This window comes from Chelon labrosus (assembly GCF_963514085.1).
Source record: "Chelon labrosus genome assembly, chromosome: 5".
NCBI lineage: Eukaryota > Metazoa > Chordata > Actinopteri > Mugiliformes > Mugilidae > Chelon > Chelon labrosus.
In genome coordinates this window covers 17,979,267-17,994,661 of record NC_140341.1, presented here as the reverse complement: position 1 = coordinate 17,994,661, position 15,395 = coordinate 17,979,267, and the positions used below count along the sequence as shown (strand labels likewise).

The window sequence follows — 15,395 nt, the reverse complement described above, 5'->3', positions numbered from 1 at the left end:
TTCAAATCAGAAATTTTTGGGGTCATACTTTTGCCTACAGGTCTGGTTCCACTTAAAATTAAGCTAATTATTCTGATTTAATAATAAACGTGTTGTGTTGTCTATGATGCATCATAGATCTACTTATTTCTGGAGATATGCTAATAAATCTTAAGTAGTGACTGATCATGTTTCTAAGAGTAAATGCAGGGGGGGAAACAAGCGGTCATCATGTAAAACCAACTGCATGCCACTGCACTCCTACACGTAAGTGCAAAAGGCCGTGAATTGATTTCGACGCGTCACTGTTATTGTATTCCAAACATACAAAGAAGAATTCAGGCTTTTTTCCCCATGCTTTTCAAAACCATAGAAAAACATATAATTATGATAAAAAGAAGAAGAGAAATGTACATCATGTTTACAACACATTTTTATATATATATTATATATAAAACAATGGCAATTTTCGTCCCAAATGTCACTGAGATTCCCAAAAACAGCATGCGTATTATCAAAACATTTACAATATATAAGCCTACACATAATTCAGAAACAATAAATAACCTGACGATAAACATTTTTTTTGCACATTTGACACATACGGTAGACATAGAAAAGTTCCATCTACAGTACAATATCTGTTTAAAACTAGAACTTTACATCTGAAATTACAGGATACATAGCACAGCGTGACATAAATTATTTTCATATGTTGTTGTTTTTTTTTTTTTTTACCTGCTCCGTTTTGCAGTTAAGTACACACTGCAGCATGGAGAAATCGTCAAGAATGAATGGTTTCCTCAGAAACCATTACCAACCTATGGCTTTACAGTTACAGATGAAAATGTTTGACGCCGCTATAAATGACTTTATGCAAAAAAGGCCATGATCATGTTCCCTTGAAATACCACTTGGTCAGGCTCAAGTAAAGACATAATGATGAAAGAACACTTGAAAGACGAGGCCCACTAAATGGCTGCGACCTCAGGGCAGGGGTCTGGTAAAGGGAGATTTTTAGTATTGTTTGCTAGTAAGGTCAGGTCAGAGTGTCCATTAAGACTGGACTCTTGCGGCGGCTGTTCGGGAGTCATACAGGAGCTGTGACCGCTGTAGGAACCCCGATTGTTATTGTTCAGGTAGTCTTGAAACTGGGTCTGGTTCTCGGGCGGTTCCACAAATGCCGCTTTGGACACCACCTTCTTCTTCTGGTCTGGTGTATAGCAGGTCAAAGAGGGGGCCGGAGAAGCACTGGTCACAGAAAAATGGTGATTGGCTGTGTATTGTTCCTCAGCCTGACTGGAGTAGTCTGTGTACTGCTCAGCGGTCACGTTGAACGGTCCCTGGGACACGTTGCCGTTGGTCGTGCTGGACAGATCTTGGAATGCTAGAGCTTCCCCGTAGGGTTCACTGGGTTGACCGGTTTGGCCATTAGAGACGGCACTGGAGCTCCCCAGCTGATAGTACTCAGCTGAAGAGGAGTTCATTAAGTAAGTGTTTCCATTTATGTGGTTGTCATGTGTTACGGAAGCATCACTGTAACACAGCACAGAGGACAAGGGAACCACTTCAGTTTGAGAAACCGATGGGGTCGTCATGTCATCCTCAAAATTCTCAGACTTGTCTTCGTCCTCGTCATCCACCTCGTCGTCCTCAGAGTCGCTGTTAGCTAAGCTCTGGGTGCTGGAGTCTGACAGCCCGCTGCAAACGCTGCTACTGTCCTCCTCATCCTCATCTTCATTCTCCTCGTCTTCCTCCTCCTCCTCCTCTTCTTCCTCATCATCCTCGTCTAGGGTCTCCTCCATCTCGTCCGCGGCTTGCAGGTGCATGCTGGCCGCCTGTGGAACAGCATCTGACAGAGAGTACTCCAACCTGTGCTGCGACTGAGCGAAAGGGTTTCCGCCCCCCAGGTCGTTGGCTTCACCGTGGTAACCGTTGGTCGGGGATGGCTGCTGCTGCTCCCGACTCTTCTCCAGCTCGAGCTTCATTATAGTGTGCAAGAAATGGGTTCGAACGCGGATGGGATTAAACTCCACTCTTCCAGTTGAATTGCTGCAACCCTCTTTTGAGCAGCCACATGGGAACGACATACGGTCCACCTAAGAAAAACACAACATTCAATAAGAAACTCATTTTCCATATGCAGTGTGACGTGACGGGTTTTAGCACAACATTTAAGGACTTCTTTGAGTTAATTCACCTGGCACTTGATCCCCGCGATGCTGCAGGCACACGTCTCAGGGTCACAGAAAATTCTGCAATCACAGCCGCAGTCCTCTCTGGACATGCGAATGGCCCGAAGTTCGTGCTTCTCCTCCACATCAATCTTCTTCACCCCGGAGGAGCGCAGCAGGGCGCGACGCTTCTTAGTGGTAAGAGGCTGCAAGAAGAAGTACTCATCTACCTCCGTGTTGTCCAGATCAATGTCATCATCAGAGATGTCCTCAGCCGTGAGCGTGCTGGCCTCCTCAGACTCCACCGTGCCGTTCTTGGTCAGCTGAAAACAGGACGAAAACACGTCCAAGCACTTTACATAACATGCATAATGAGAGCTGATGGCAATAACTCATCAAAACAAGTCATCTTTCAGAGAAAATCCTTTGAATAAAATGTACAAGTATGATTTATTTTTATTTTTTTTCATGAAATTATTCCAAAGCTTTTACCTTGAGCTTGATTGAGTTGAGTTTCTCCTCCTTTAAGTGGTCTTTGAGCATGTCTCTGTGGATCCGCTCCTGCTCCAGAGCAAATTCACCCAGGGAGTACTGCCTGACCCAGCTGTGCCTGTTGGACATGCCCAGCGTGCTGCCTCCCTGGCTGGGCACGCTGGTGAAGCCCTGCCGCCGGCTGAAGTAGTACACGGTAACATTTTCAAAATGCACCCTCCTCGTCCGCAGGCGTTTCTCTCTCTTCAAAATCGAGTCAGCTGCAAAGGAAAGTGAAAATGCTTTTTATTTTAAAAAGCCCTAGTTGTCATTTTTGATGTCAAGTGTTTTTGGCAGTTCATTAATCTGCATGTAGAAAGAATTAAAGTACCACATGACAAATTAGATTTTTTATTGTTTCAGTGCTCTTATATGCTGGAGTAGGACACTATGATATCTGTGTAGAGCATGCTCAGGGAAAAATAACATTTTATAGCAACTGTGGCACATTCAGGGAGTATCGTCCTGAAATGCCTTAAATATGAGGGAAATAATTCTTGGCAGCTGCATGTAGAAGCAACAGCCTTCTACAAATTCTGAATTTAGCAACGATTTTTAGCTAAGGTTTACGACACGTCTCTGCTTGGCATGCAAGTCCTCAATGTGTCTCTTTATGGAGAGCTCTACACGGGGGAGGTGCAAAGACGAGGGCAACGCTGGAGCATAAATAATCCTCCTGCCTGGCCCAGAGATGAAGAGTGCTGGTTCACAGAGGCAGTGTTCCCAGCGTTCACCCCCTCTACCAAACAGACAGGACAAATAGAAACCATCTGGTTCCAACAGCTCTCCACCCCATGCAGGAGGGACAATGCATTTCATTACAGATGTAGAGCTGTCAGGCTGAGGCTACTGAATAGAGCCGTGTTTCAGTTTGTACAAAAGAAATCTTGTTGTAGGTGTCGAAACAATTAACGGATGTTAAGTCCTTTATAATCAGCTTTCTACCAGAAAGCCTTTAAAAATATATCTATTAGTATTTTTTTTCACACAAGCTGCCATTTACTTTTTAGAGGTTTCAAGTCCTGAATGTTTCTCAGACGCTCCAGAAAACCAAAACAGGCACACAAAAATATCACATAACAGTTATTTTCCATTCACTCGCCAACACCACAGGAAAGTAAAGCCACTCAGAACTTAATTGTTTCATCTGTCTGCCGAGACAATCAATCACCGCGTGCACGTGTCACTTCACAGGAGAGCAGCCTTCCCAGTGCTCGGCTCCCTCGTCACCGTTCGCTGACCTTCTCAAGCCTCCAGCTCCGAGCGCCTGCAGCTGACACAGGGGCCACACAAAGTCTCTAGGGACGCAGCACCATACTTGGGTCTCTACAGGGAAGGGGGCCCCATGACCAGTCTGCATGTCATTCACACAGGCAAGAATACTGCACTGTGAAAACGCTAATTTAATGCTGACAGTGCCTTGAGTTTCGTTAAAAACAATTCGGTTTACTTGGTTTAAGTATTTTAAATTTTGAAAAATCAAATGCCAAGTAGCCCAACCGTCAGATTCACCCCAACACACACGCTATTCAAATATGACTCCTTTCTTTTGCTCTTTCAGATGTTTTTTTCTTCTGAATGCTTTCAAAATCCCCAAAGGAGTAATAGCTACCACTGTCTAATCTACTTCATTCAAATTCACTCTCATCTCTTAAACACAACGATTCAGAAATGCACTGTGTCCTTTATTAGAAATGACTTCAGTTCCCTTTAGAACCAGCAGAGGAGATACGTCTTTTGTGACTGGTTTAGATTCTATTACGACTGTATTCTTTAATTCTCAGTCTGTTCAGTGGCTGCGGAGTCTTTCAGTAACGTGCCTCGTTTTAGGATATTTGTATCTCACAAAACAGGAGCTTCACATAATACCAGATGGTATTGTTGTAAACGTACACTAGATCTGTAGTAGTGGCTCCAGTTTAGTCTATTTTATCAAAAAGGTAAATCCATTTGATGCAGCTTTTCTGTATTTAGTTGCTCCATTGTTGAGTAGCACATTTGCATGTACAGTCCAGTCCAGGAGTGTTACACACATCTTGAGACTGCACCAGCTCATTCATCTCCCTGGGCCTGTATGCTGATGCTGATCCTAATGAGGTAGACAGCCAGTGCATGCTTACCCTTTATTACACCACTAGACCCTTTGCATCGCTCAGCCTCCACTCCTCTCTAATGCACAGCCACGACTGTATATTCATATTATACTCCCTTATCAAAAGACGCGCAGATTTGTTTTCTTTGACCTGCATCCTCCAATCAATGTAAGCTGCAAAATCAGGCCGCCTCTGAGTGTTAGTCTAAAAAAATAAAAATCCCTTTCAGTGCCTTAGCTTTGTTTCCTTGAGATGAAATGATGAACTAATCTTGCCGTCAATGGCACACATTTGCCACACAGAGTACGACGCGTGAAGAAAAAATAAAAATACAAAAATAAAAACACAGGCACTCACGGGTGAAAGGGCCCGAGGCGGAGGGGTTGACACTGTCGCTGCTATCCCCACTCTCGCTGCAGGAGACCTCATCGTCAGACTCCCGCACGGAAGAGCACGGGGAGGAGGAGGCTTCCACCTCCTCAAATTTCCTCTTCAGTATTCCGCTCATGGCCTGCCGCATCTGCACCTGAAACCGAAAGACAGCAGAGGGGCCGCGCATTATTTAATATCCAGTTTAAGGCCTTCATAATCCTTAACTCACTAAATAAGCGAGCAAACCAGACTCCTCCACCGCCACCGCCACCGCCACTTTCACTCACACACACACACACAGAATCTCTCCCGCTCCCGCCCCAGCTCCCAGGCGTTCCCTGGGCAATTGATCACCTTAGCACAAAGAAGCAGAGAAGGAATGAGAAAGCTGCTAATTACAAACTACATCTGCCTTACAGGAAGTTCATTTCACTGTCTCTGATTGAGAGGCTGAAGAAATACATAAACAGAACCAACTTGTCGTGCAATGCTACCTGTCGGGGTGAAATTATGTACAATACATACAGTATGTATGATGTACAGTATTGTTTAGTTTGTAAGACTGTATTTGCTGCCACACACGTAAAACATAAAATTTATTATGTGGCAGTTTATGTGAATTAGAACCAGCCTGCAGCTAATGCTACAAATTCTGGCATGCATAACAGTGGAAGTGTGTTTTTAGGCAAACACACACAGATCTCCTCGCAGTGCTACGAGCGCGACGGCAAGATCCACATGAAGTGATACGTAGACAGACCGTGCTGTTAAAGGAGGGATAGGTGATGCCGCTGTTGACACAACCGTGACTGACATCCTGCACGTCTGTAATGAGCTTCTGTTAAGTCAGTTGCTTCCTACCGAGGACGAATGGAAATGGCTCCGGTGAATGCAACCGCAGCCGCCGCAGAGCAGAATAAAATCTATACCGTGAAAGGCTATAATTGCTTGTGTAATCTTCTACAAATGCAGTCGATGGTCATGCTTCAGGAAGGTTTGTAAAAATAGCAAAAAAATTAAAAAAATGAACCACTGCTGCCAACCTTACAGTGACAGCTATCATAGCGCTTTGGTACATTTTTATAACAGCGGTTCTACAGTAATGCTGTGCACCGTTCCTGACAAAAATGAAACCTTGAATTTGCATGTAGGTCCAGCTAAATGTTTCTGGTCAGCACTTGTTGTAAGTGTTCCAGATCATTTCAGTGTCAGCTGAGAGCGTCCATTAACTCCACCGACTGATGATGCAATTAGGGAAACACACAAACACAAGCTCATCAGTCAAATACACTGAAAGTAACACTATTACTTTGAAACTGGTTTGAAACACAGCCTTTGCCACTTGAATAATATCCTGCCATCGCTCTTCAATGTGTAATATTAGGAGGTCTTGCTTTATGTTAAACAGTACTCATCAGACATGGTTAAAAACATTGCCAATTACTCTCTAATTGCAGAGCACCGTGTCCCCGTGTTTTATTAGCAGCAGCTAGAACGTCACATTTCAAAATAAGACCAGTAAAAGAAGAGAGCTGCAGAGAAACAGCAAGCATTGCTATGACTGGCAGCTTTTTTTTTTTTTCCTCCCCTCACTGCTTTCTCTCTTGGAACCTGGAATCAGTAAAGACAGCGTGCATCTTCACCCAGTCCCACTCTGTCTATCTGCCAGAGCAGCTTGTGGGGGAGTTCCATTCACAGACAGCCACAGTGTTTCATCTGGGCTCCGCTATCAAGTCATTACAGATGCAAATGCTGCCTGAGAGACACGCTGCCTGAGAAATAGGTGCAACCCAGAGAGGACTTGCACTGCCAGCAAGAGGGTCATTGTTCCCAGGAGGCTGTGCTCGTTCAGCGCAGTGACACGGCACTAGCAGCATTTGGAGAAGCTCCAGAGTCAACAGCTCTACCTACAACTGAGGAATGTGAGGCTTCCTTCATCTGGGAGAAAGTGACGAAGAGAGGAGTCAGTCAGGAGTAACCTCACTGAAAAGATTTTTATATTAATTTGGAAAAGAAACAAGAGGCTGTATCCTGAACCGTCTAAGATAGCTGACGAGAAACTAAAGCTCACTGACCTCTAATGTAAATGAGCATGACATGATGGCATGACAAGGAGGAACACATTATTTAACCCTGTCTTGTGTGATTGTGTGGTAGCAACAGGAGCTCCTGATCTCACATCAAAACCATTTTTTCCTCTAAACCACTTCATTTGTTGGTAAACAGGAGTGGAAATTTCCACCAAAAAAAAAAAAAAAAAAAAAAAAATGACCCGTGCAATTTTAGTTCATTTCCTAGCGAGGGTCCTAATTAGATACCATTGTTGAAAACCTATTCGTATGCTTAGCCCTTCGCTGATGCTGCACTAGGCTTTGAGACCAAAAGTGGTTTCCATGGAGATTCTAATGTACTCTCACAACTAGTGCTTTCACATATGGCTGTGTTTCCAGTGTTACAGAGCAAATTAAGTTAATATCCAAGCAAATTCTGTTTCTTCCACATGTGAATGCATTAGTGGCTCATCTGCATTCTGTTAATGACAGCATGAAAAGTTACAGTCTTGACACTGGGTGCGCATGACATCACAAACCAGAGCCAGGGGTAATCTGGGGTAAACCTCTTTCATCAAGGCTAAATAAAAAAAGAGCGTTACTCCTCTCCAACAACTCTTTCTTTGTATTCACTGCTGCCTTACCACTAATCATGGCTGGGCAGCATGCACTATGGTACAAGGGAGAAAATCCCAGAGAAAATAATGCAGCAAAAGCCAGCTTGGAAAGCCCCTCCCTGTGTTTGCCTCTGTGTGCACACACATCAACTGTGGACACCAACTCTTATCCTTAATCATCCGTGCTCGCAGCACTGTAGCACACTTGCAATACAAGTATTTCTCCCTGCATCATTCACGAGGTGCAACGCAATAAACTGACCTGACAACACGGGGCTAAAAACGCTCATTCCATCTGATGCCAACAAGCCTATGGCATCTGGAGCAAGTCATGACACATCAATCCTACAGTGGCCACATTGCACTTCTGCGTGTGTGCTGGCCCTCACAGGAACAACTGACCTGTATCCACTAGCAGAGTGTGACTCCTTTCACCTCTTCTCACAGCAGTTTAGCCACAGTCACAAATGTGGCTACTCAAAAAAGGTGAACAATGATGAATGAAGAGACTCCCATTTTGGTTCAGTCCACTGACTTGTAGCGACCCCTGAGCTGCACGGGCATGAGGAAAAAAAAGGGTGCAGGAGTGTGACAGAGACAAGTAATTTTCCAGCTCTGACTACACTGTCGGTACCATATGCTTTATTGTTGCAAGACGACAGTCTTTCTCACTTTAACTCCCTCTCTGTCACTGTGTTGCTCTCTCCCTCCTGTCTCTCTTTCTCTCTTTCTCTCTCTGGCCACACAAAGGCTCATTAGCTGCAGCCGGCTGAAAGGCAGAAGCCTGACTGGAGCAGAGTGGAGCAGAGCAGAGGCAGCCTGTGAGATCACATGGGTGGGATGTCTGAGAGAGAGTCAGGCGTGCCTCTGCTCCTGCTGTCTGCAGATATTTTTACCAACAAGAGCTGGGGAGGGGAGGGGAGGGAGGGAGGGAGGAGGGCGGGGAGGGGAGGGGAGAAGGTGAGAAAAAAAATAACGAAGAAAGAGAAAATGTTCAAGAAATTGATAAGGGGAGGTGTGTTGCAGGGCAGTGGGGAAATGTGTGCAAGGGGGTATAACAGAAATGCAGAAAGGAAGGCATTCACAGGGGAATAGTGAAGTGGAGAGAGAATGAGGAAGGGGTGGGGTGAGCGAGAGTAGAGGTGGAGAGGAGAGAGAGTGGGGCAAAGAAAAGGAAAAGGAGAAACATCTGATGCCAAGAACAACACAATGAGAAGGGGGATGGAATACATCACGAAAAAGAAAGCAAAAATGACATTATTTGCACAGAAACCGTGATGTAAAGATAACCTGTACCTGTAAGAGGATGAGCTGTAAATAACATAAACTACCTCATCCACAGGAAATAAGATTTGTCAGCACTGTGGTAAATGTGCTCCGGATGCTTCCTATGTCAGGAAGTTCTGTTGAAGAGTTAGTGGGGCCTCAGCTTGTGCAGCCAGAGAGCTGTGATATCATTCTTGCACTCAATTGGATCATATGTCAACATAAAAGGTCCTGCAGTTCCTCTTACAGGATGGCTATAAACCTGGAGGCTTTTTTCCCCCCCGACAGTCACTGCAGTATTACAGTCATTCATTACCAACAAATGGCAATTTCTAAGCACAAACACTGCATACAATGGACTAGGAGAGAATGGTGTTTCTGAAAACAAAATGTCAGGACGCAGACAGATTCATGATGGAAAGCATTGTTTTTTTCATTACCAACATTAAAAAGTCCTCACATTTGTATTTTATATAGCTCTAAAAATCTGGAAATGATTTAAATCCATTTATTGACAGCTTTTATGTTCTAAGTATTTCTTTCTTCGATACAACAAAAACAAATTTGTCCCCGCAGTGTTCTGCATACTGTCCTCAGTGAACCCCCGGCTAGACAGCACTGCACTCTTCCATCTCTGCTGCCTCGTCCTCACGCCACCTCTCTCTCGTATACTTTATCATCATGAAGCCATTGAAACATATTAGAAAGCAGAAATAAGCTCAGCTGGTCCTGTCCCTTTGAAAGGTCACCATGCATTTTCAACACAGATTTTAATAGAAAACATTACAGTAGCTCCTGCAAAGCATTTACAAATTAATGTTTATTGTTCTTAATGTCACTCCATCGTGTTGTGGTGATGTTATATTGCTGTGAAGGAATTTCAGCTTCTAGATGATATGCTACATTGGTAAATTTAGTAGAGGTACTAATAGTTACAGTAGTGGTAAGAATAATAGTATCTTGGTTAAGGATTCATACCCCTTTTAGAATGATATAGGCCATTGAAAAGGCCAAAGGCACACAGGAAGCCACAGGAAGAGTCTTGACTGTACTCTGACATACTCTGCTGAGCACTCAAAGATCACAGCAAGCTATAATGGCTGAATCAGAAGGGCCGACAAAGGCAAGCACTTTGACACAAGTGCAGCATTAAAAAGATACAAGTGCTACACAAAAACAGGGGGACCTGTTCAGCCTCATACAAGTTAAAAAATGCAATTCTTCTAAATGTTTTATCAATCTCTGACACAATCTAAAGAATTTACAATGATAAAACTGTGCATTACATTTTTTTTTTTTCAGTGTATATGTCTATCTCTGCCAAAAGCCAATGAAAAAAAAAAATCAATGACAATAATCATACTAACAGGTGGGAACATGAGCAACACTGAAATATATCTGCTAGATATGTGGCTTCTAGTTCTAGGCTACCTGCCTTAAACACATAACTTTTTTATTTAACCGTCTGCACTGGAAATTGAAAATGATATGACATTTTCACCTTATGTTTATGTAACTGTTACTAAATCAGATATATTGGCTAAAGTCTGCCTGCCACACTAAACCACGTCCAATATTTTAACCCAGCAGATTTAATACATTTGATAAAACAACATTAACCCACGAACCAGCTGTTATACAAGCCCTACAAAAATCATGGAATAATTCTGTTACACATACCGTTTCGTAGTATGATCCAAAAACATTAAGGCCTCCATGCCATCTGCATTACATGTAATTGAAGTGCATTTTCTACCTCCACATTGTGTTTAGTGCTTTAACCTTTACATTAAAATAGGATCAAACAACAAACAGTCCCACCGGATGTGGTTGTTTTTACAGATCATTATTAACACAGGTAACCATAAGCTACGGTGTGTACAATCATCATATACACATACACTATTTTCAGTAGTTTTGTACATCCTGGTTTTTCTTAAGATAATTTTCTTCGGTACCTTTGATGAAACGTGTTATTAGACTACCTTATCTGCATTCCTTTAATGGTTTACCCATGAGCATCACACGTATATGCTGCCCTATTACATAAAAATGCAAAACATAAGCTGGAGAGATGGCATTTGTTACACCATTGCGCCAGTGATGGTGACCTATATTTGCTCTGACTTCAAGAGGCTTTCTTATCTCAATGAAGGAAATTTAAGACAGCAAGCAGAAATGAACAAAGAGAGGCTTAGATATAATCCAGTTTCATTTGTCTAGCCGTTCTGTAATTGAGGGCATTTGCAAAAACACTTCTACTGTAACAAATAACTAAATTCAGGTATGACTCATGTTGTTTAAATTGAGCAAATAGACGAGATGTTGTTTTTTTTTTAGCCCGGGTCCTTCAGACAGCATCGGTGACACAGGGCCAGGGGGCGCATGTGTTAAAATGCAATGATTATGTAAAGCCTTCAGTATTCTCACTAAAATACTTGGCTTTCAACTGTCTGGCTTCAAGACAACATATCAGCAACTCTTTAACAGCAGTGGCCATGAATCACAACCCTTAATGGAAACTAGCGTGAAGCAAGGATGAATCACTGCACCCACCTTGTTTATCACCTTCATCACAGTCGTTACCCATCTCAGCTATCTCCCAGCATGTTCAGATACCATACAGAGCAGATGGCAGGTTTTTCAACCTATGAGGTTCGCGACCAAGGGTCTCCATCAGGCGTGCATCAGCTGGACACTGCAGTACACGGATCATAATGCCATCTGCCGTCATTCAGAGCAAGATCAGCAGTACAAACTTTCTGCATTTCCAAAGCCACCAAAGACCCAGTGGCTAGGTCATGAATACGGTAAGTAAATAGAAGCTTATCGGAGGCGCATTACATACCCACCAGTAGTTAGCAGTTTCTCTCTCCTCCTAAGCTGACAGATACTACACCACGTCATCTATGCAAGCGTGCCTTTGCCAGACCCAGTGTCCTCCTCTGCTATGTGGCTCAGAGGCCTGAACTACTTACAGTACAAACGTCTGAGCCTTCCAAAATCATAGACATTGACTGGATTTCACCACTGTCATTAGCTCACGTAGACGGCATGTAGTTAGTATGTCAGATTCAATATTCTATGTCTATAATGAGCAAGCTAGTAGACTATTAGATAAAAAAAAAATTGGCATCAGGCTCAGCCTCAAAAACATCAAGACATAATAATAGAACAACGCTACACAATACCCAGAATCAGCAGCTTTAAGCTCCTTTTAAAGCTGTTTTATGACTGGTAGACTGTATGATTTGAGCCTCATGCTATTATAATCAGCTATCTCAACAAAACTCAAATCTTGGTTCCAACATCATGCACCATTCAGTACTATAAGAACTGCTCAGTGGGCGCATACGCTGACAAGCTTTTTAGGCTTTAGCGAGCTTTTATGTTTTTGGGCCTGCAGAGAGATTTCCTCTGGCTGAGCAAGCCAACTCTCTGCTGGCTCCCCACGCACATCAGTGGCATAAATGAGTATTGAGATGGCTTTTCCAGACTTTTAGAAGTTTTACCGAAATCAATGGATCAAATTCTAATTACATCGAGTGCTATTTGGAGACGTCCGTGACACTCAGTAGCTGGAGGCTTGACTCAAGTAAGCCTAGTGCATGCCACCTGCCTACTGGGAAATAACACAGAGCCAAAGTAAACAGTTATCAGTGGAGAACGTAAAGCATTTAGCAAGCTCAAGAACCCAGCTTTTTTTCCCCCTTTTTTCTTAGGAGTTGCTGAAGACTAAAAAGGACAATAAATATTGAACTGGCAGCCAGAAACAACTGTTAGGAGATTATACAGTGGCTATATATGCATAGTATGTATACATTAATTATTCTTAGAAAATGTAGTTCATGAGTATTATCACATAGGCGGGGTCATTCTGTCTGTGTCTTATTCCATCTGTGTCTGCCCAAACCCCATGTCATTCAATATGGCTGGTAGCATCACAGACTAGTAGTGTTTCCACAGTGACGAAGTACACATTTATAAAGCCCAGATGGCTTGGCAGATATTTTATCATTTCTTTTTTGCAACAAGAGAAACATTTTTTCATTGCAGTAAACTGAGTAACCCATTCTTACTTTCCAGTCCAGTTGAACCAGTTGATGGGAACACAGAGCAAAGACAAACCCTGAAACCACAAAAGATCCTTGGCCGTGCAGCCAGTCTGAGGTTATGCTCGGACTCATCCATCACTGATGTCATGCTCAGCCATAAACGGCTACCTTGAAGGGGAGAGAGAAAGCTTGGCAGAAAGAGCGAGAGAGAGATAAATAGACAGAGGCAGAGAGAGGGAGAGAAAGAGAGACAAGGTCTCAGCTGGACTCCCCTGAGGAGAGGCTGTGGCCTGGATGATTATGCAGCTACAGATGATGTCAGTGGAGGATCCCTGCCACTGAGAGAGAACATAAACACAATGCTCACGTATTCACTGACACTGTTTTGTAGAAAGGGTGAGGCAAGACTCCTAAATTATACATAAAAAGGCCTCCGTAGGATGTGTTTTGTGAGGTCAAGGGGGACTAATCTGTATGTGCTACCATCATTTTCAGTGATCTTTCGTCAAGATATCCACTTGCATTCGGTCTCTGGAGGACACAGACCACACACAAAACATAAATTGATGCAATGGATGGTTGAAATGGTTGAAAGGCAGCAGCTGAAAACGACGTCATCATTCATAAAGTCTGCGTATGAATTAGGCTGATAAATTTGCTCCTGGCCTGCCGTTACACTTTACCAGCAGAGTGGTGAAAGAAAACAACAAAGTCACATGGATGGATCCCTGAAATAAATAACATGAACTGTCAAGTACAGCGCAGTCCTCTTTATTCTCCATCATCTTGGGAGAATTATAGAGTATGTGTATATGGACAAGGAAAAAAATCCTCAATTAAACACAAAGGAATCCATTTAAGGAAATGTTGCACCATCTACAGATTTATGCAAATGAGGCTTCACATGCGCTCTGTACATTTGTTAACTTGCACTTGCCTGGAGGCTGCAGACAGATCTGCTCCACACACATGAAAGTGGGGGTGGGGGGGGGGGGGGGTGAAAGAAAAAGGAGGAGGGGGAGGGGGGTGTAGCCCACTGTTCAGCACTCAGCACACGGAGGAGCTGCAGCCTGGTGATGCCTGCTGCAGCCCCTCTTCTGCAGCTATAGTACGGGAATTGATTTGTTCTTCTTCCTCTTCGAACAATAGAGGAAGCATGGCTCCTGATTAACCACATGGGTGGAGATAAAAGGGTGACCACCGCTCCAACACTACACACTTATATGTATATGCACCAGTTCCACTGCTTAGTAAATTACAGCAATGGAGATAACTGCCAGTCTCATGAATGACGAGCAATTGTAACTGTAATTGCTGATGACAATACTCTGGCAACAACTTGTTGAGAGCTGTGAGCTTGTGAACTTATTTAATTTTTAATCTTTCACACCAAACGGCATTAGCAGTATTTTAATGAAACACGACTACAAGCTTAAAGTGTAATCTTTTCATCCAGCATCAGTCCTCTTTGTTGTTACAAGCAGCGATCAAAATACATCGCAGCCAGACAAGTACGAACGAGGAAGGCTCCACATTCAGACTGATGTTTTGATTTGCTGCAATTCACGTCTCACACCGCGGAGGCATAATCAGGTACTCTCACCCCCATGTCAATCACAATGCTCACCTAAATTATTCATGGTTCTCTCTTTTATTTATGACTATATTTTCCCATGCCACCTGAAAGTTCGCAAAAGCCGGTTTGCTGGCAGAAACAGAGCTGCCAAAGCATTTCATAGAGCTGGGGCCGCTTTTATCTCTCGCACAGGCTGGGGAAGCTGTGGGATGTGGAGTTCATATTCTGCAGACGAGCCTTATCATTTATATATAGGCAGCATCATGTTGAGATTGTGAATAATTTTTTATATGCAAAACATTCACACAGTCATCTGAAATTGTGAAGTAGGCCAGCACTACATGTGATTATAGTATGTGGGGAAATTATTATTATTAACGTGTTATGGAAGGTGTTGGTTTTAAAGTCCACTGAATTATTTTATATTCACATTACTTCTATATAAAATAAGTGTTATGCAATGAATAATTGAAATTATCAGAATTAGGCAATTCTGTGACAATCATGCTACTTTAGGATGGAAATCGTGGCAGCAAAACGTGACAGTTTATAGCACCCTTCATAAGAATAATTCATTTTCATTTTATACTTGGATGGTTTAACAAAAGCCAGGATATTACTTTTAATAGCCATTTTGTTTCTTTTTAATTACCTTTACGTTATTAAAAAGAAGAGAGATTA

At 43.0% G+C, this 15,395-nt stretch overlaps 1 protein-coding gene across 1 annotated transcript; it reads right to left on the bottom strand.

Annotated features, from left to right (window-relative positions):
- Positions 1–429: 429 nt before the first annotated feature.
- On the bottom strand, positions 430–5,297 carry csrnp3 (cysteine-serine-rich nuclear protein 3; the record flags this gene model as incomplete). The annotated part of the gene is made up of 4 exons (XM_084544634.1): positions 430–2,078; positions 2,180–2,476; positions 2,646–2,905; positions 5,135–5,297. 4 exons carry the CDS (start codon positions 5,295–5,297, stop codon positions 951–953), a joined length of 1,848 nt encoding a protein of 615 aa, XP_084400760.1. The 3' UTR covers positions 430–950.
- Between the last annotated feature and the right edge of the window lie 10,098 nt (positions 5,298–15,395).